Consider the following 21,087-nt stretch of genomic DNA (forward strand, 5'->3'; position numbering starts at 1 on the left):
TTGGAATATTGTGTCCAGTTCTGGTCGTCTCATTATAGGAAGGATGTGGATGCTTTGGAGAGGGTGCAGAGGAGATTTACCAGGCTGCTGCCTGGACTGGAGGGCATGTCTTATGAAGAAAGGTTGAGGGAGCTAGGGCTTTTCTCACTGGAGCGAAGAAGGAAGAGAGGTGACTTGATAGAGGGGTACAAGGTGATGAGAGGCATGGATAGAGTGGATAGCCAGAGACTTTTCCCCAGGGTGGAAATGGCTGTCACGAGGAGACATAATTTTAAGGTGATTGGAGGAAGACGTAGGGGAGATATCAGAGGTCGGTTCTTTACACCGAGAGTGGCGGGTGCGTGGAATGCACTGCCAGCGGAGGTGGTAGAGTCAGAGTCATTAGGGTCATTTAAGCGACTCTTAGACAGGCACATGGACAGCAGTAAATTCAAGGGGTGTAGGTTAGGTTGATCTTAGATTAGGAGAAATGGTCAGCACAACATCGTGGGCCGAAGGGCCTGTACTGTTCTATATTCTATGAGATTGCCCTCATTCTTCTAAAATTCAGAGAATATAAGCCCAATTTACTCAACATCTCATCATGGGATAACCCCCTTGAAAGGGTTTAAAACAATAGGCTGCTGCATGCTAACTGGTATATTCTTAAAGACAGAAATGGAATTGACCATTATGCAGCTGCTGCTCATGGGTCTTAAAAAACACTGGACAATGGGATGGGAGAATGGGACACCACAGTTCAGGCATATCTTTATCTTGCTCGTGTCCAGCAGTTAGTAGATAAGTAGAGACAAATAAGTACTTGCCGACATTATAATAATACATTACCTTAATTGATAGCCATGATTGGACATGGATAACTAGTAACAAATGTTTGGTATATGCTCATTTCTTGTAACCGAATCTCAAAGTATATCTGTCTGTACCGTTCTTGAATCTGTTCCCGCTGGCATCCCAACTAGGAATGGCACTAGCCCCTGCTATGAGCTTGTAATAGAGGCCTAGTTTTAACACGGGTTTTCGTCTGGTTTCTCGTGAGTGGAAGACTAAAGTACACTAAAGTCGAATAGCTGTACTTTTCCCCGCATCACCTCCCATCCCAGGAAGCAATCTAATGAACCTTTGCTGTACCGTCTCTTTTCTTATTTATGGAGACCAAAACTGTACACAGTATTCCAGATGTGGTCTCATCAAAACCCTGAACAACACCTTTATTCCTGTACTCCAATGTCAGTTGCCTTATCAATTGCTGATGCACCTGCATGCTAACTTTCTGCATTCCTTGCACTAACACACTCAAGTCTCTTTGATACTTACATGTTTCACACCTTTTTAAAAATATTCGGCTTCTCTATTCTTATGACCAAAGTGAATAACTTCACACTTCCCTCCATTATATTCCATCAGCCATCTTGGTGCCCACTCATTTAACCTGCCTATATCACATTGTAGCCTCTCTATCTGCTCCCCACAGTTTGTCTTCTCATCTAGCTTGGTAATATGAACAAACTTTGAGACCTTACTCTGTCTTCTTATCTAAATCATTAATATAGATTTTAAATAGATGAGGCCCCAGCACTTCCTTGAGGCACTCCATTATTCACTGCCTGACAACTTGAAAAAGTCCCATTTATACCCACTCTGTTTTCTACCTGTTAACCAATTCTACTAGCCCCAACTCCATGATCACTCTTGCCTATTAATCTTTGGTGCCATATTAAATTTGTCAAATTTAAGAAAGGGATTTTTTGAGGATGTAACTACTAGGGTAGATAAAGGGAAACCAGTCGATGTCATGTACCTTATGCCTTTTGGAAATCCAATTGAGTGATGTCCACTGGTTCCCCTTTTCATCTACTCTAATAGTTACACAATAAGTTTAATAAATTTGTCAAACAGGATTTCCCCTTAGCAAATCCATGCTAACTTGTTCTAATCACATTTTGCTTTTCCAAATGTGTTAAAAAGACTTCCTTAATAATAGATTCTAGCATTTTTCCAACAACTTTTGTGAGGCTAACTGGCTTGTAGTTTAGTGTTTTCTCTCTCTCATTTCTGGAAAAATGGTGTTATGCTTGCCAACTTCCATTCCTGTGAAGCCATTCTCAAATTGAAGGAATTTGGGAAAATCATAGCTACAGAGATAGTGAATGTGCTGGCTATCTCCTTTTTGTACCCTAGAGTGCATCAGATCCTGGGGATTTGATTGATTTTAGTCCTTCAGGTTTCTCTGCTGATATTCATTTCCTCACTGAAATGTGTGTCTTCTAATGCAAAGAGAAACATACAATTTTTGCTCTGTGCCTCTTTTAGGGATCATGTAAATTCTTGTCCATCCCTTGTTTTTCCTTGTAGTTTGTTCTTTTTCGATTTTATAATTTTTGTTCCTGGACAATTTGGGGAACCTATTCCATTCAGATGGATTTCTGCTTTCTAAAAAAAACAGGAAATTCCCGGCCAGGTGTGCTGTTTGGCCTGGCCTCAGGAAACCACCGGTACGATGTGCTGCCTGGTCTGGCCTCAGTGATGACACCTTTTGATGGACTTGGCTGGCAGCCAATAAGCTGTTTTAAATTCCCGTGTCTCGACTAACACTTTATGCTGATTGTGGCTGTCCGTTCCAGAATGTTCTGCACAGGCAGTCAGACCTCATTCTGAGGTTAGTTTCATTTTGCACTCTTGAGCTGAATATGGGGAGCAGGTGGGAAAATGGAGTTGAAGCCCTAGATAACCCATGATTGCCAGAGTCAAGGATGTCCCTGAGCGGCTGCAGAGCACGAGAATGAACAACCACTGGTTGTGGTACATACCGGTACCAATGACATAGGTAGAAAAAGGGATGAGGTCGCTAGAGCAGAATATATAGGGAGTTAGGACGTAAACTAAATAAATCGACCTCAAAGATAGTAATCTCAGGATTATTATCAGTGCCACAGGCTAGTGAGAGTAAAACTAACAGGATATACCAGATGAATATGTAGCTGGGGAAGTGGTGTATTCATAGAATCTCTACAGTGCAGAAGGAGGCCATTCGGCCCATCGAGTCTGCACCGACGCTCTGAAAGAGCACCTTACCTCGGCCCAAATCCCTGCCCTAACCCCACCTAACCTTTGGACACTAAGGAGCAATTTAGCAAAGCCAATCCAGCTAACCTACACATCTTTGAACTGTGGGAGGAAACTGGTGCTCCCAGAGGAAATCCACAACGACACGGGGAGAATGTGCAAACTCCACACAGACAATCCAAGGTCGGAAATGGACCCGGGTCCCTGGCACTGGTAGGCAACAGTGCTAACCACTGTGCCGCCCCCACTATTGATAGGCTTTAACGAAGTATGTACAATTCCAAATATAGTCTTGCCAGTTTTTTTCAAAATCTTGGTCTGTCACTTGTGAAGGAATGGTCGTAGCACTCGTTTCTGGTACTTAGGCCGTGTGATAAAATTTCTTGGAGGGAGGGATTCAGGTTCTTGAGACATTGGGACCGGTTCTGGGGAAGGTGAAATGAGTACAAGCAAGACCGGTTGCATCTGGGTGGGGCCCTGGACCAATGTCCTCAGGGGGTTGTTTGCTGGTGTTGTCAGGCAGGGTTTAAACTGGAGTGGCAGGGGGATGGGAAACTGAACAGGGAGATAGGGGAGGGAGGAACAAGGATAGAAATAAAGGACAGAAATGGAAGAAGCAAAAGTGCAAGGCAAAAAAAAGGGCAAGAAACAAATAGGATCATAATGCAAAATAAAGCAAATATGACTAACAAGGTTAAAAAGACAAGTTCTAAAGGATTTTGTGTTAATGCATTCACATTGGTAATAAGGTAGATCAAATGGCAGTGCAAATAGATATAAATGGTTATGATATAGTTACAATTACAGAGACATGGCTGCAGGGTTACCAAGGATGGAAACTGAACATCCAGGGGTATTCAGTATTTGGGAAGGACAGACAAAAAGTGAAAGGACGTGGCATAGCATTGTTAATAAAGGAGGAAATCAATATTATAGTGAAGAAGGATATTTGGCTCGTAACATCATGGAATCGATATGGGTAGAGATAAGAAACACCAAGGGCAGAAAGTGTTGTTGGGGGTTGGCTATAGGCCCCCAAACAGTAGTAAAGATGTAAAGGAAAGTATTAAACAAGAAATCAAAGATGTGTGCAATAAGGGTACAACTGCAACGAAAGCGAAAATGCTGGAAAATCTCAGCAGGTCTGGCAGCATCTGTAGGAAGCAAAAAGAGCTAACGTTTCGAGTCTAATGACTCTTTGTCAAAGCCATTGTCATTGGACTCGAAACGTTAGCTCTTTTCTCTCCCTATAGATGCTGCCAGACCTGCTGAGATTTTCCAGCATTTTCCCTTTCGTTTCAGATTCCAGCATCCGCAGTAATTTGCTTTTATCAAGGGCACAACTGTAACCATAGGTGACTTTAAATTACCTATAGATTGGCCAAACCAAACTAGCAATGATATAGTGGAGGAGTTGTTCCTGGTGTATGTATGTGATGTAAAAGAAATATGGGAGTAATGTGTAGGGAAAGTAGAAAGTTTGTTCAGAGTCCACGTGCATTGGACCAAATGGGCTCCTTTTGTGCTGTCGATGGCTATGAGGCAAGAAGTTAATAAATATAGTTTTGCTTTGAATATACTTTGGCCAAATTGACTCATTATTTGTTAAATTACATTTTCTTACTAAATAGATACCTTTATTGTGAATTGTGAAAAGCCAAACTAGAATATTGACACTAAATATTGCAAATGGTTTAGTGCTCCAATATCTTATCAATGCTCAGTTCAAGTTCCACTAGAACTCATCGTGGTTTTGATCCAGCCATTAACGTAAGCTGAATGCCTCTGAAGACACCACACAGTTGGGTATGGAACCAACGAGCCTTAACATTGACTTCTTGAAATCAATAGGGATGAAAGGCGAAACCGTCCAATGGCTGGAACCACACCTGATGCAAAGGAATAGCATGTTTTTCAAAGGCCGATCATCTCAACCTCAGGGCATCACTGAAGGTGTTCCTCAGATCTTCAGATACTTCATTGACGACCATCCCTCTTCATTGACGACCATCCCTCTTCATTGACGACCATCCCTCTTCATTGACGACCATCCCTCTTCATTGACGACCATCCCTCTTCATTGACGACCATCCCTCCAATCTAAGATCATGATTGGAGCTTTCACATTGATTCTGCAGTGTACAACTCTTCATAGATAATGACAAGAAACTATTATGTCAACCTGCATAGGCTTTGCCTGACAAATGACTGGTAACATTCATGCCACCTACGTGACAAGTAATTCCCATTTTGAACAAGAGAAAATCCAACCATTTCCCCATGGCCTTTAGTGCCACACCGTTCATGAAATCCCCCTCCCCAGATCACTTCCTTGCCTACAGTATCTTTCGTTCAGTCAAGGATTACTGAGGAGCTCCTGTAGTGATGAACCTGAGGCTATGGAAAATATATACTTTTCTATTCTTGCCCAAAGGGGAGGATGACATTTTTTTGCTTCTTTCCAGCTACATTCTTTTGTTGTACCACCTACAATGCAACAGCTGTTGGTGGTGTCCATATATGCCTATATACCTACAAAACAAATGTATAGACCAGGAGTGAAGTGCACACAAGAAAATTTGGGATATTCTTTTGTAGAAGGAAGTTGAGAAATCCTTTCACCCACAGGACATTTGGGGTTTGGAACTCTCATTGCCACAAAGGGTGGTAGAAGCAGAAACCCGTATCATAACTTAATAAAAATAATTAGGTGTGCCCTTGAAGTGCTGTAACCACGAGGCTACAGACCAAGAGGTACAAAATGGGATTAGACTGGATGCAGAATGACTATATTCTATGTTGTACATTTTCTGTGTTTCTGTTTCCATCGGGCAAACATATGCAATGAAATAGAGTTTTAAATGTTAAAAATCTAATAGCATTAAATTCAGTAGCTAGATTGATTTTTACTCATTTGTAATCGGGGGGTGCACTTAAAGGCACTCAAACATCCCTTCTATCCCCAACACAAACTAATTGATTTTTATATGTGTTGCGCTGAGTGACAAACAACTTTCTCCTGCATAAAACTTTCATTTAAAATTTTTACTTAACCTAATCTGTGTAATATTCCAAAAAATTGATTTTTTTTTCTCTGTCTCCCATACCTGCCTACATCACACTATTGTTTTTTGTAAATTTTCTGCCTAGATGTCAAGCAGTTCTCTTTTAGAATGTGATTCTGCAGAACGGAGGGCAGCACAGTAGCTCATTGGTTAGCACATTTGCTTCAGAGCTCCATGGTCCCAGGTTCGATTCCCGGCTTGGGTCACTGTCTGTGCGGAGTCTGCATGTTCTCCCCGTGTCTGTGTGGGTTTCCTCCCGGTGCTCCGGTTTCCTCCCACAGTCCAAAGGTGTGCAAGGTAGGTGGATTGGCCATGATAAAATTGCCCTTAGTGTCCAAAAAGGTTAGGTGGAGTTACTGGGTTACGGGGATTGGGTGGAGGCGTGGGCTTAAGGGGGTGCTCTTTCTAAGGGCCGGTGCAGACTAGATGGGCCAAATGGCGTCCTTCTCCACTTTAAATTCTATGATCTATGAACATTGAAAGCGAAGTCCCATGATATCTGTCTGACTCATCCTCTCTCTCATACACATACTCGCTCATAGACACACTTTATCTTCGACTCTCACAAATTTGTCTCACTCACAATCATGGAGGCTTTCACTTTGATACTTGCACTCTCATTCCTTCACATATACACTAACCAAAGGGGGGGGGGGGGCCTTGCCAACTGTCTTGGAGGCAATTCCTAACATCAGATCATTTTTATTCTTAATTTTTTAGTGAAAATGCTTCAACATTTTCTTAGTTATTTATATAGCTGGATATTTTCTTCACAGAAATTATGATAGCTGGAACCAAGGCCAAGAAATAGTTCTATATTTGAACCAATAAGAAGAATATATTACTTAATTTATTTTCATGTAATGGTCATATTCAGTGTGCCACCATTCCGTGTTTTATTCCACATTCCTCAGATTATATTTCTAGCTATCTGAGCAGCAGACTATTAAATTGGATTTTCTGCAAAAAAAATTCTATTTGCACTCCATCCTTTGCATTTCATTATTACGATGGCATTTGAGTTACCATCAAATATTTAGATGTAAAATCAGATTGCATTTTTTCATATATAGTTGTAATGTTGGTCTCCACTTAAACCTGCTGGTGCAGGTACAATCTACCCCTTGACTTACCAGTTGATTGAATAGACAAAACCAGGGTCAGTTATATGTAATATTCAAGTGTTTTAATATGTAAAATCAATAGCTTTTTTAGAATTGACAAATGTTCTAAATCTAATTGCAAAACAAAAAACCCCTTCAGCTGTCCATTTTAGCCATCCGTAAAGTTGCAGAACATTGTTCACTTTGAACAACTTGGTCCTATCTTGGCAAGTTGCATTTGTGGAATATAGATAAAAGAAATTTGGCATTCTCTTTTTAGTTTAAAACAAAATAAATCGAAAAAATAAAAATTGAAGCTGTTTGAAGTACTGTTTAAACACATGTTTATGCCAAAAAGCTAGGTAATCTGATTTTGTATCTTTTTCTACTTCATTACAATTGATAATGTGGCAGAATATTATTTTTACTGAAGACCTTTTAAGGAAGATGTTTGAATGTTTTGAAATCTATAAAGTAAATACAATTGTAAACTGAATTAGAAGTAAAAGAATTTTATTTCTAAAATATAATGGAATAGATTTATCATATGCATCTCAGGATTGGGAAATAGCTTGTGGGATCCGTTCTGGATGTGGAATTCTCCCCCCCCCCCCCCCCCCAATTTAATCACCACATTCTAACAGATTGAATTATTTATTTGAAGAACAATTTCCAACCCTCCCTACTATAGTCTGCGATCATCATAAATAAATATGACTATTTAGGTATGCAACATTTAGCAAACTATCAGCCATTTTGCAAAAGGAAATATTGCTTTGTTGACTTTTCATTCTTCAAATATAGTATGCAGCCATGAGGTAACCAGTTGTGAAAGATTTATCGCAATGATTAGAGATGTGAATTCAATTAATTGCAACGTGAACTAAACTTCTTAATACATAAATACACTGAATCATCCCCTCTACTCCCAACACAAACAAATTCATTTTTATTTGTGTTGTGCTGAATAAAATTTAAAATCTCTATCCCATGTAAAACTTTGAATTTATAATTTATATTCAACAAAAACTGGATTTTTGAAAAAGTTTTTCATGTCTCCCATACCTGCCCACATCACACTTATTGTTATTTGTAAATTTTCTGCTGAGATGTCAAGTTGCTGCGGTTCTGCAGAAAGTTGAAAAGTAAGTCCCATGATATCTGTCTGACTCTCACCCTTTCTCTCTCACGAATACATATGTACTGGCACACAAGCACGTTATCTCAAACGTGCACAATTGAGAGCATTTTATATATGGGATATTATAAAGATTAGGATGTTTTTCAAAGCCTGTTGAAAAATATTGAAATACATTTTAATTCATGCAAAAAACATTTTCAGCTTTGTGCTTGACTCAGTTACAGGTTAAAGACTATTGAATGCTTTTCTTGACCAAGTTGTGTTTTTTCCCTCTTTCTACAGGTTTTTGAGCATGTGCACAAGACATTTTGGTAGTGTTGTGGCCCAAACCATACGGACATACAAAACTGATCAGTTTCCCTTACTACTCATAATAATGGGGAAACGATCATCCAATGAAGTTTTGAACGTGATTCAAGGTAATTTCAAGTAGAAAATTAATATTCTGAGTGTAATTTGTTTGTGGAACAATCAAGACAAACGGCAGAAATTAGAAAATCCAATAATTGTATTTGTCACTTTGGTGAATGTTTATTCTGAGGATGAGAACATTTGAATACAGTACTTTGATTTATGTTGTGTCTATGCATGATGCACAAAATGCTTTCTGGTAAATTAATCTTTTTCAAGATTTTTCTTCTATCAAGTATAATATTCACAAATGGATCTTCCCTTGCAAACTAAAAACAAGGGTGTTTAAGTATGTGGTTAAAAATAGCTGTCCTGCCACTTAATACATTCAATCCAATCTTGAATTCATACCTTTTTTAACTGTGCCTCTACTTAATACCTTTCTAATGAAAGCTGAAATTGCTTGCCTCCATCAAACATACATTAATCTTAATAGCTTAAAGCTCGGTTGTGTTCCTTTGTTGCTAGGTAATACAACAGTAGATGATTTGATGATGCGGCTGATTAATGCCATGGAGATCTTCGCAGCTCAACAACAAGAGGATATAAGGGATGAGGTAAAGAGATGTGAAAATATTTATATGTTTTATTTGCTGCGACCGTAGACCATCTTCGGACTTTAAAAACTATTCTTTTCTTAAAATGCAAATTGGAGGCACAATACAGGACTTGCAAAATATTTTCAGAAGATGAAAAAAAAATTAATTGAGACAAAAGTACTCCTTTTAAAAGTGAGGAGTTTCCAAACTTCTTTTTTGCATTTGATGTACTTTTTTTTTAATCCAACGAACATACACATACTCAATGTTTATTTTAAAACAAATTGCTCTCATTATTGAAATTTGGAGTTGGCATTTTCAGTTTTTTTTTTTTAAAGAAAAACTTTCAAATTTTTTTCATATAATTCCCTTCACTCCTGATGTTGTTCACATGCTGCAGAACACTATTCCATGAATTGTGATAGCCTTCACTATCTTATCCAAGTAATTACTTATCTGTGTGCATCAGTCAGTGCAGAGTGAATATTATTGCGCCTGACCTTATCCTCATCCAGTGTTCACACAAAACCTTTCTTCAATCAGAGCAAGAACTCTGGTTTCTTTAACCTCTTGCCTGGGAGATACTTGATCTCAGTTATGGCCAGTTAATTAAGCATAGGGTTGTCACATTACACATATTAAATTGGTATAAAATATTTCAAATTATGTCAACTGTTGAACTCCTCTCAGAACTGGATTTCAGTAACCCAATCTACGGATGTTTTCTCTTTGTAACTGCAGAAATTAAATTTTGAAATCTGATACAAATGCCTTTGCAATTTTATCAAAACCTTACTTCTGACAATTTAACCTATGTGACTCTTCACCAAAGTTAACATTTCTACTGAAGCTTCTATACATACTTATTCTGGCATGTATGTTAACTAGTTCCTCCTTTGGATAGTTGGACTTTTGAATCAATAGCCTTATCTTGCTCTTCAGTGTTTCTAGTCAGTCAATTCTCTATTTGCTGCAGTCAACAACTCATAATTGCCCAATATGTATGTATGTAAAATGCACAGTGCCTCTTCACTGTCTGTGTTTTGTTCCAAATCTGTAAAGGTAAAGCCAGTACCAGTTAGTCCCGAAGAATGAACCTAATGGTTTGATTCCCGTGTTGTACAAATACCACTTTTCCCTCACTGCCTACTACTAAAGGGGTCAAAGTGCCACCAATCACAGGAAGGGCAGGAAAATCCACTGGTAAATAGAAACATTGGTTAAATGTGCAGGATGTAGGTCAGGAAAGAAGACCTGTGGATTGGCAAAATGCAGTGAAGATGTGGAAGGCCAGAAAGCACAGTGAATGGGCCAGGTCTCGTTGACTAAACTGTATTCCTGTCAGCCTGATGTGGTGCCGTACATTTCACCAAATTTTCTCTGAAACATCTGCTTTAATAAGAACGTAAGAACTAGGAACAGGAGTAGGCCATCTGGCCCCTCGAGCCTGCTCCGCCATTCAATGAAATCATGGCTGATCTTTGTGGACTCAGCTCCACTCTCCGGCCCGTACACCATATCCTCGAATCCCTTTATTCTTTAGAAAGGTATCTATCTTTTTCTTAGAAACGTTTAAAGAAGGAGCCTCAACTGCTTCACTGGGCAAGGAATTCCAGAGATTCACAACCCTTTGGGTGAAGAAGTTCCTCCTAAACTCGGTCCTAAATCTACTTCCCCTTATTTTGAGGCTATGCCCCCTAGTTCTGCTTTCCCCGACCAGTGGAAACAACCTGGCATCTATCCTATCTATTCCCTTCATAATTTTATATGTTTCAATAAGATCCCCCCGCATCCTTCTAAACTCCAATGAGTACAGTCCCAGTCTACTCAACCTCTCGTCATAATCTAATCCCCTCAACTCTGGGATCAACCTAGTGAATCTCCTCTGCACTCCCTCCAGTGCCACTATGTCCTTTCTCAGGTAAGGAGACCAAAACTGAACACAATACGCCAGATGTAGCCTCACCAACACCTTATACAATTGCAGCATAACCTCCCTAGTCTTGAACTCCATCCCTCTAGCAATGAAAGACAAAACACGATTAGCCTTCTTAATCACCTGTTGCACCTGCACACCAACTTTTTACGACTCGTGCACCAGCACACCCTGGTCCCTCTGCACAGCAGCATGTTTTAACATCTTACCGTTTAAATAATAATCCATTCTGCTGTTATTCCTCCCAAAATGGATAGCCTCACACTTGGCAACATTGAATTCCATCTGCCAGACCCTAGCCCATTCACCTAACCTATCCAAATCCTTCTGCAGACTTCTGGTATCCTCTGCACTTTTTGCTTTACCACTCATCTTAGTGTCGTCTACAAACTTTGCCACATTGCACTTGGTCCGCAACTCCAAATCATCTATGTAAATTGTAAACAACTGCAGGCCCAACACTGATCCTTGAGGGACCCCACTAGTTGCAGGTTGCCAACCAGAGAAACACCCATTTATCCCCACTCTCTGCTTTCTGTTAGTTAACCAATCCTCTACCCATGCTACCACTTTACCCTCAATGCCATGCATCTTTAGTTTATGCAGTAACCTTTTGTGTGGCACCTTGTCAAAAGCTTTCTGGAAATCCAGATATACCACATCCATTGGCTCCCCGTTATCTACTGCACTGGTAATGTCCTCAAAATATTCTACCAAATTAGTCAGACACGACCTACCCTTTATGAACCCATGCTGCGTCTGCCCAATGGGACAATTTCTCTCAGGTGCCCCGCTATTTCCTCCTTAATGATAGATTCCAGCATTTTCCCTACAACCGAAGTTAAGCTTACCGGCCTATAATTACCCGCTTTCTGCCGACCTTTTTTAAACAGTGGTGTCACGTTTGCTACTTTCCAATCCTCTGGGACACCCCAGAGTCTAGTGAATTTTGATAAATTATCACTAGTTCTAATCACGAGTATTAATGTAAGTCTTTCTGTGCGCAAAGCATTCAGATGAACAGAAAAAGTAGAGATAATGCAAGTTTCTTCCAGAGACGAGGGGCATCTGATAGGACCAAAGGCAAATTTGGATTCCTGCCACAAACCAACTGGTATGGACTGCACCCCTCAACCATTTGCAAAGAGTTATTTGCATATACTGCTCATGCCAGCACCATTTACAATTTACAATCTGGTTGATCAACCAATATTTTTGCAACATGTCATCCATGGTTTCTCTCACAGACCATTACTGAGCAGGCTCTGAACCATGGTGTGCATAACTTACGATATTCAAATTTTCACACGTTTTTAAATTCCTAATTGGCAAATTCCCCAGCATTACCTGTCAGTAATTTGGTTGGTGTTCTTAATCCTGTTCCCACTCATTTCTCCATGCCTTATTGACAATGATTTATCTGTCTTAGCCATGTATTACAGTGGATACGCTAAATCTGTTCTTCATTTCTATGCAGTGTAACAAAAGAATCCCCAGCTTTGTATCATACATTTAAGTCTATAGCCACTGCGTCGTAAAAGTCACTGGCTAGTGACAAGCTCACAATAGGATGTGGTGGTGTCTTCTCATATTTTATACAAATTTCACATCAAGCCCTGACTTGCTCAATAAGGTAGTCATATTCTTTATACAGCACCTCGTAGTAAAGCCTTTCGTTTTATGGCACCAGAGGTGCAAACTGTCAATGCAACTTCCAAATAATCACAATTTTGTACACCAAATTCTTATTCCAGAATTAACAAGACTCCTTGAGCTTTTTAATGAGAAATTTCTAGCTTCCTTATTGATAGACAGTAATGCCTAACCTAGTGAAATGTAGATTCACAGTCTTCCCACGCACATTTCTTCATGTCTCACGTCATCTGTGCTTTTTGTTCATGGAGCATCTGCTTAACAATGGAGATATGTCACTCGAAACTACACTTTTTATTCATTTATGGGAAGTGGGCATTGCTGGTTAGGCCAGCATTTATTGCCCATCCTTAGTTGCCCTTCAGAAGGTTGTGGTGAGCTGCCTTCTTGAACCGTCGCAGTCCTTGAGGTGTAGGTACACTAATTGCTGTTAGGGAGGGTGTTCCAGGATGTTGCCCCAGTGACAGTGAAGGAACGGCGATATATTTCCAGAGTGACTTGGAAGGGAATCTCTAGGTGGTGGGATTCCCAGGTATCTGCTGCTTTTGTCCTTCTAGATGCCGGTGGCCATGAGTTTGGAAGATGCTCTCTAAGGATTCTTGGTGAATTACTGCAGTGCATCTTGTAGGTGGTACACACACCTGCCACTGTTCGTCATTGGTGCAAGATTTCAAAGTTTGTGGAAGGGGGAGCAACCATACCGGTTACTTTGTCCTGGATGGTGTTGAGCTTCTTGAGCGGTGTTGGAGCTGCACTCATCCAGGCAAGTGGAGAGTATTCCTTTACACTCTGATTTGTGCCTTGGAGATAGTGGACAGGCTTTGGGGGGGTCAGGATTTACTCGAGTTACTCGCCGTAGGATTCCTAGCCTTTGACCTGACCTGGTAGCCATAGTATTAATATGGCAAGTCCAGTTCAGTTTCTGATCAATGGCAACCCCAGGATGTTGATTGTGGGGGATTCAGCGATGGTCATGCCATTAAATGTCATGGGGTGGTGGTTAGATCCTCTCTTGTAGGAGATGGTCATTGCCTGGCACTTGTGTGGCGCAAATGTAACTTGCCACTTGTCAGCCCAAACCAGCATATTGTCCAGGTCTTGCTGTATTTGGACATGGACTGCTTCATTATCTGAGGAGTCGCAAATGGTGCTGAACATTGTGCAGTCATCCGCAAACATCCCCACTTTTGACCTTATGATGGAAGGAGGCCAGTGACGAAGCAGCTGAAGGAACTGAAGTGATATCCTGGAGCTGAGATGATTGACCTCCAACCACTGTAACCATCTTCCTTTGTGCCAGGTATGACTCCAACCAGCGGAGAGATTTCCCCCTGATTCCCATTGACTCCAATTTAACTAGGGCTCATTGATGCCAAACACGGTCAAATGCTGCCTTGATGTCAGGAGCAATCACTCTCACCTCACCTGTGGCATTCAGCTCTTTTGTCTATATTTGAACCATGGCTGTAATGAGGTCAAGAGCTGAGTGACTCTGGCAGAACCCAAACTGACCATCCGTGAGCAGGTTATTGCTGAGATAGCACTGTCGATTACTTTTCAATCACTTTGCTGATGATGGAGAGTAGACTGATAGGGTGGTAATTGGCTGGGTTGGATTTGTCCTGTTTCTTGTCTACAGGACACACCTGGCCAATTTTCCACATTGCCAGGTAGATGCCAGTGTTATAGCAGTACTGGAACAGCTTGGCTAGGGGTGCGACTGACATCTGTGATGCTAGGGACCTCTGGAGGAAACTGAGAGGTTCATCCACACGGCACTTCTGGCTGAAGACTGTTGCAAATGCCTCAGCCTTGTCTTTTGCACATGTGTGCTGGCTCCTCAATTATTGAGGATGGGGATATTTGTGGAGCCTCCTCCTCAAGTGAGTTTTTAATTGTCCACCACCATTCACGGCTGGATGTGGCAGAACTGCAGAGCTTAGATCTGATGTGAGTGTTGTGGATTCGCTTCGCTCTTGTCTATTACTTGCTGCTTCTGCTGTTTGGTACACAAGTAGCCCTGTGTTTTAGCTTCACCAGGTTGACACCTAATTTTTCGGGATGCCTGATGTTGCTCCTGGCATGCTCCCCTGCATTCTTCATTGAACCAGGGTTGATCCCCTGGCTTAGTGCTAATGGTAGAGTGGGGGATATGCTGGGCAATGAGGTTGAAGATTTTGGTTGAATACAATTCTGCTGCTGCTAATGGCCCACAGCGCCACACGGATGCCCAGTCTTTTATGGAGTTTAATGCAGAAAAGTGTGAGGTGATTCATTTTGGAAGGAATAACATGAAGACAGAGTAGTGGGCTAATGGTAAGATTCTTGGCAGTGTGGATGAGCAGAGAGATCTCGGTGTCCATGTACATAGATCCCTGAAAGTTGCCACTCACGTTTAGAGGGTTGTTAAGAAAGCGTACGGTGTGTTAGCTTTTATTGGTAGAGGGATTGAGTTTCGGAGCCATGAGGTCATGTTGCAGCTGTACAAAACTCTGGTGCGGCTGCATTTGGAGTATTGCGTGCAATTCTGGTCACCGCATTGTAGGAAGACTGTGGAAGCATTGGAAAGGGTGCAGAGGAAAATTACCAGAATGTTGCCTGGTATGGAGGGAAGATCTTATGAGGAAAGGCTGAGGGACTTGAGGCTGTTTTCGTTAGAGAGAAGAAGGTTAAGAGGTGACTTAATTGAGGCATACAAGATGATCAGAGGATTGGATAGGGTGGACAGTTAAGAGCCTTTTTCCTCGGATGGTGATGTCTAGCACAAGGGGACATAGCTTTAAATTGAGGGGAGATAGATATAAGACAGATGTCAGAGGTAGGTTCTTTACTTAGAGAGTAGTAAGGGCATAGAATGCCCTGCCTGCAACAGTAGTGGACTCGCCAACACTAAGGGTGTTCAAATGGTCATTGGATAGACATATGGACGATAAGGGAATAGTCTAAATGGGCTTTAGAGTGGTTTCACAGGTCGGCGCAACATCGAGGGCCGAAGGGCCTGTACTGCGCTGTAATGTTCTATGTTCTATGATTTGCTAAATCTGTTCGAAGTCTACCCGATTTAGCACGGCGGCAGTGCCACACAACACGATGGAGGGTATCCTCAATTTGAATCCAGGACTTTGTCTCCACAAGGACTGTGCGGTGGTTACTTCTACCGATTCTGTCATGGATCTGCTGTAGTCCCAGTTTAGCAGCTCTGTCCTTTAGGACCCGGCCAGCTCGGACTGTGGTGGTGCTACTGAGCCACTCTTGGTGATGGATATTGAAGTTCCCCCACCCAAAGCATATTCTGCGCCTTCCTCTCTCAGTGCTTCCTCAAAGTGGTATTCAACATGGAGGAGTACTGATTCACCAGTTGATAGTGGGTGGGACGTGGTAATCAGCAGGAGGTTTCCTTGCCCATGTTTAAGCTGATGCCATTGCATGTGACTTCATGCAATCCAGAGTCAATGTTCATGACTCCCAGGACAACTCCCTCCTGACTATATACCACTGTACTGCCACCTTTACTGTGTCGGTCCTGCCGGTGAGACAGGACATACCCAGGAATGGTGATAGTGGTGTCTGGAACATTGTCCGTAAGGTATGATTCTGTGAGTATGACTAGGTCAGGCTGTTGCTTAACTAGTCTGTGAGACAGCTTTCCCAACTTTGACACAATCCCCCAGATGTTAGGAAGGATGACTTTGCAAGGTCGGCAGTGCAATGATATGTATATAGGCAAGCTAGTGAAGGGTTAATTATTACATCTCTGTGTAATTCAAACACTAGAGGACACCACCATTTCTCTGTATATAAATCAGACCTCGGGGAATTCTGGTTTAGCAAAGAAGAAAGCCTGAGATCAGCACGAGGGATTAGAGAGAGTTAACACGAGGATATTATTAGAGATTATTGATTACTGCTAGACAGATTCAGTATTATTTTATTATTAACTATAGCTCAGTAGGTTGTGCGAACTTCATTTAATTAATCGGTAGACAATAAATTTGTTTTATTTCAACCCAATGATTGGTGGATTCCTTATCATCAACTCAACGGACCATTCTGGAACAAAAGACAAAGAACACAACATATTACCATCAAGGGTAATATAACAGGCAGGGTTGGGTTTGCCATTGTCGTTTCCGGTGCCTGGTTCGATGCCGGATGGGCTGGCCGGTTTCATTCCTTTTTTGTGTTTTCGTAGCGGTTGAATACAACTCAATGGCTTGCTAGGCTACTTCAGAGGACATTTAAGAGTCAACCACATTTCTGTGGGTCTGGAGTCACATGTAGGCCAGACCAGGTAAGGATGGCAGATTTCTTTCCCTAAAGGATATTAGGGAACCAGATGGTTTTTACGACAATTGACAATGGTTTCATGGTCATCATTAGATTTTTAATTCCAGATATTTTATTGAGTTTAAATTCCATCGCCTGCCGTAGTAGGATTCAAACGCAGGTCCCCAGATCTTTATCTGGGTCTCTGGTTTACTAGTCCAGCGACAATACCACTATGCCATTGCCTCCACCTGCACTAATGAAAAGGCTGATCCCAGCTATCCTGCAAGAAAATACTACCCTTTGGATGACGCGCATTATTTTCTTTTCACTACACTTTTGGAAGGCATTAACATGTTGTCATCTCCAAACCTGAAACATGTAACACTTTCATACTCTTCGACCTTCTGTTGATCTGCCTCATCAAGAAACTCCAGGTAACGGTTATGTTAGTCCATCCCACACACTTTGAAGTGTAACCACTATCTAAAACTGCACAGTTGAATAAATCAGCTGTTAAAATACACATCACTGGGTCCAAATTCTCAGTGGCCGACACAATTCCATCATGGTAGTTCCCATCATATTTTCAGCCTCTGAATTATCTGTTTCATGCATTATTTCAAAAAGTGATTCCTTCGCTGTGGGCAATGCATTGCATACTTGGAATGAAGCCGATAACATTGATTCACCATTCCCCATATTTTTCTTAGAGTTAAGCATCTGCGGTCGCCATCCGAGACCGACTTTTTGTCTTGACCCTCAAATTGGTTAAAAGTACCACCATCTTCAGATGGTTTACCAATAATCCCATCTTTGAACTGGAATCTGTGTTTAATGTTTTGTCGATCTCTAAACCCAGCCACCATCAAATGCTCCAACCGTTGCCTCATCACAGAGTTATCTGTATTCACGAGGAAAGTAGCTTGAAATGACTGCCTTCCCAGGAATATGTTTAGGGCAGCAGTCATATAGACTAAAAAAAAAGTCTTTACTTTGAAATTGAACCCCGATCTATACCAAATGTCTGTTGACATGAGAAGCGCATACACAATCAAGAAACTTAAATGCCAATGCAGATTCAGGGATTTAAAGTTCAAATCTCCTCAGTCTTTTATACCATCTGTCAAAGTCCATGATACATTCCTCTATGGACTGATCATCTGTTTTCTTCAATCTATCAAAGGGTAACTGTGCTTCATATGCTTTCAATGAGTCATCCTTATTGTAGAATTTATCTAAAATAGTATCAGAATGTTCAATCCCTCTTCATTATCCAAATCATTCACGTTCCATTCAGAAAATACTCCTAATCTTACTGTTTTCAAGAAATGACAAAGTCAAAGCCATACATACATTTTTCAAAATAATGAAGCAACCCATGTCCATGGGTCACCTTCAGTTTTCCATTGCTCATCCGGTTTCATCTCCGAGAAAATCAGTGGATAGTCTCGGCCTGGTATTTTGCATCATCTTTCTGCCATCCTGTAATTTAAATTTGTCAACAGCAGTATGCTGCTTCTCCTTCAGAGGATGGAGTCAAAAACCTCCTTTTACAGCAACCAATTACCCAGACTTGCTGTTCATCCTCTGCTACCGATAATTGCATGTGAAGAAAGTATAAGCATGAGGCTGGTCTTTTACCTTGAGCAGATTTATTTTCACATCTCAGCAGAGTGCCAGCATCTTTCTGTTCCCCAAAGCCAACTGTTCCAACTGTGTCCATTTATAGTCGAGGCAATGCACATCACCTGCCTTTAACAATGGAGCTGGCTTAACATTTGCCAAAGCCTGCACTTGCTGCTGGCTGGAGTTGTGTTTCTCTGAGCTCCTGCTGTTTTGGCTGTAACCTGTTTCCAGACCTGGTGTTTTATTTTGGATGCTGGGTGCCTTTTTGTACTTTGAAGCCTGGATATGGGAGAACAATGCAGCTACCGGTTGGATAGAGGGGAAGAGGAGCCTGCTGCCGCAAGCTGCTAGCAGGGGAGGGAAAGAAGAGAAGCGGCCTGCCTGCAGCTGTTACGCCTGGTGCTGTGTATTTGCTGTGTATGGTTGCCTTTTTGCTTGCCAACTTGGAGTGAAGCGGGCAGCACGGTGGCGCAGTGGGTTAGCCTTGTTGCCTCACGGCGCTGAGTCCCAGGTTCAATCCCTGCTCTGGGTCACTGTCCTTGTGGAGTTTGCACATTCTCCCCGTGTTTGCGTTGGTTTCGCCCCCACAACCCAAAGATGTGTAGGGTAGGTGGATTGGCCACACTAAATTGGCCCTTAATTGGAAAAAAAATAATTGGGTACTCTAAATTTATATTTGAAAAATCTTGGAGTGAAGCAAGGATTAGATTTTGGTTGGCCTGCTGCCAGGCAGATGGTGGAGGAGAAAGAACTTGCTCTTGCAGTCATTGAACTGGATGGTGTCTGAAGGCCAGATGCCGGTACTGTGGGAGTGGCAGAGCGGCAGCCCAATTGACTGTGTAACTCTTTGCACTGATGTTGGTCTTTGTCTCACTGGTGGGGAATTGTATGTTTGTTATTGTACTCTTTTTGTTTATTGTTTTTGTGCCTAGCAGCCGGGTGCTCGCCAGTTGCAGTCCCTCATGCTTCTGTGCACCAGGGATTCAGGCACTGGTGCTGGTGAGGGGAAGGGATGTTTTTTCTCTCTCCCTTCAGCCGTGTTCTGCCTGTCCTTTTTCCGATGGACTATCTTGCTTGCGGGTGCCATTTCACCAACGTGGGGCTGTTGCTGGAATCGGGAGAAGTGGGGGAGGGGGGGGGGGAGGGCTGGATGGCTTAAGTGCTGGTGGCTTTGTGTTGTTCTTCATTGTTTGTTGGGCGTGGCGGGGTTTGGCTTTTTGTGGTTACCCTGTATTTTGTCTTGATTTTTTGTGTAATGGAGCTGTTTCTTTTTTGGGTTGAACTAGGCTTCCTCGTGGGAGGGGAGGGGTGTTCTCTCCCTCTCTTCCGCCATGCCCCACATCGGTCTATCCTTTTCCAGTGTTCTGCGCTGCTCCTTTGGGCGCCTTTACAGTGATGTGGGACTGCCTTTGGGGCAGGGCAAGAGTGTGTCCTTTTCTGGTGGTCTGTGCTGCTCATTTGGACGTCTTTCCACCTATGTGGAGCTACTGTTAGGTTGGGGGTGGGGAGAGAAGTGACCGTCTGCTGGCTTGAAAGCTGGTTGTTTTGTTCAATGGAAATGTTTTTGGGTTGAACCGTTCCGTCCTCTCTCTTTCTCTTCTGCCATGCCCCACATTGTGTGTCATTTTCCGGTGGTCTGTGTTGCTCATTTGGGCACCTTTCCACCAATGTGGGGCCACCTTTTGGGGATGGGGGCGACAGCATGTGCTGGCTTGCAAGCTGATGGTTTTGTTTTCTTGGTGATTAAATGGTTTCTGTTTTTGTATTATGAAGATATTAATAAACACAAAATATCAATTAATAAACAAAAATGCAGAAAAGGAAGTAGTCAAGGAGGGTTTGTCTACTGAGTCAGTATCGGTGGAAGTCAGAAACAAGAAAGGAGCAGTCACTTTATTGGATGTTTTCTATAGACCCCCAATAGCAGCAGAGAGATGGAGAAACAGATTGGGCGGCAGATCTTGGAAAAGTGCAGAAGTAACAGAGTTGTTGGCATGGGTGACTTCAACTCCTCTAATATTGACTGGAACCTCCTTCCTGCAAGTAGTTTGGATGGAGCAGATTTTGTCAGGTGTGTACAGGGAGGATTCCTGACTCAATATGTAGATAGGCTGACTAGGGGGAGGCCATATTGGATTTGGTGCTTGGCAACGAACCAGGCCAGGTGTCAGATGTCTAGGTGGGACAGCATTTCGGTGACAGTGATCACAACTCCTTGACCTTTAACATAATCATGGGGAGGGATAGGAACAGACAGTATGGGAAGGTATTTAATTGG

At 42.0% G+C, this 21,087-nt stretch overlaps 1 protein-coding gene across 3 annotated transcripts in view; it reads left to right on the forward strand.

The window, feature by feature from the left end:
- The window catches only part of faf1 (Fas (TNFRSF6) associated factor 1), a 612,606-nt gene that overhangs the window by 471,767 nt on the left and 119,752 nt on the right, over window positions 1–21,087 (forward strand). For all 3 annotated transcript variants that reach the window (XM_072510911.1, XM_072510913.1, XM_072510912.1), the window contains 2 exons: window positions 8,658–8,794; window positions 9,255–9,343. In XM_072510911.1, coding sequence (XP_072367012.1) covers window positions 8,658–8,794; window positions 9,255–9,343 — 226 coding nt within the window. The remainder of the gene's footprint in view (window positions 1–8,657; window positions 8,795–9,254; window positions 9,344–21,087) is intronic.

This window comes from Scyliorhinus torazame, chromosome 7 (genome assembly GCF_047496885.1).
Source record: "Scyliorhinus torazame isolate Kashiwa2021f chromosome 7, sScyTor2.1, whole genome shotgun sequence".
NCBI classification, from domain to species: domain Eukaryota; kingdom Metazoa; phylum Chordata; class Chondrichthyes; order Carcharhiniformes; family Scyliorhinidae; genus Scyliorhinus; species Scyliorhinus torazame.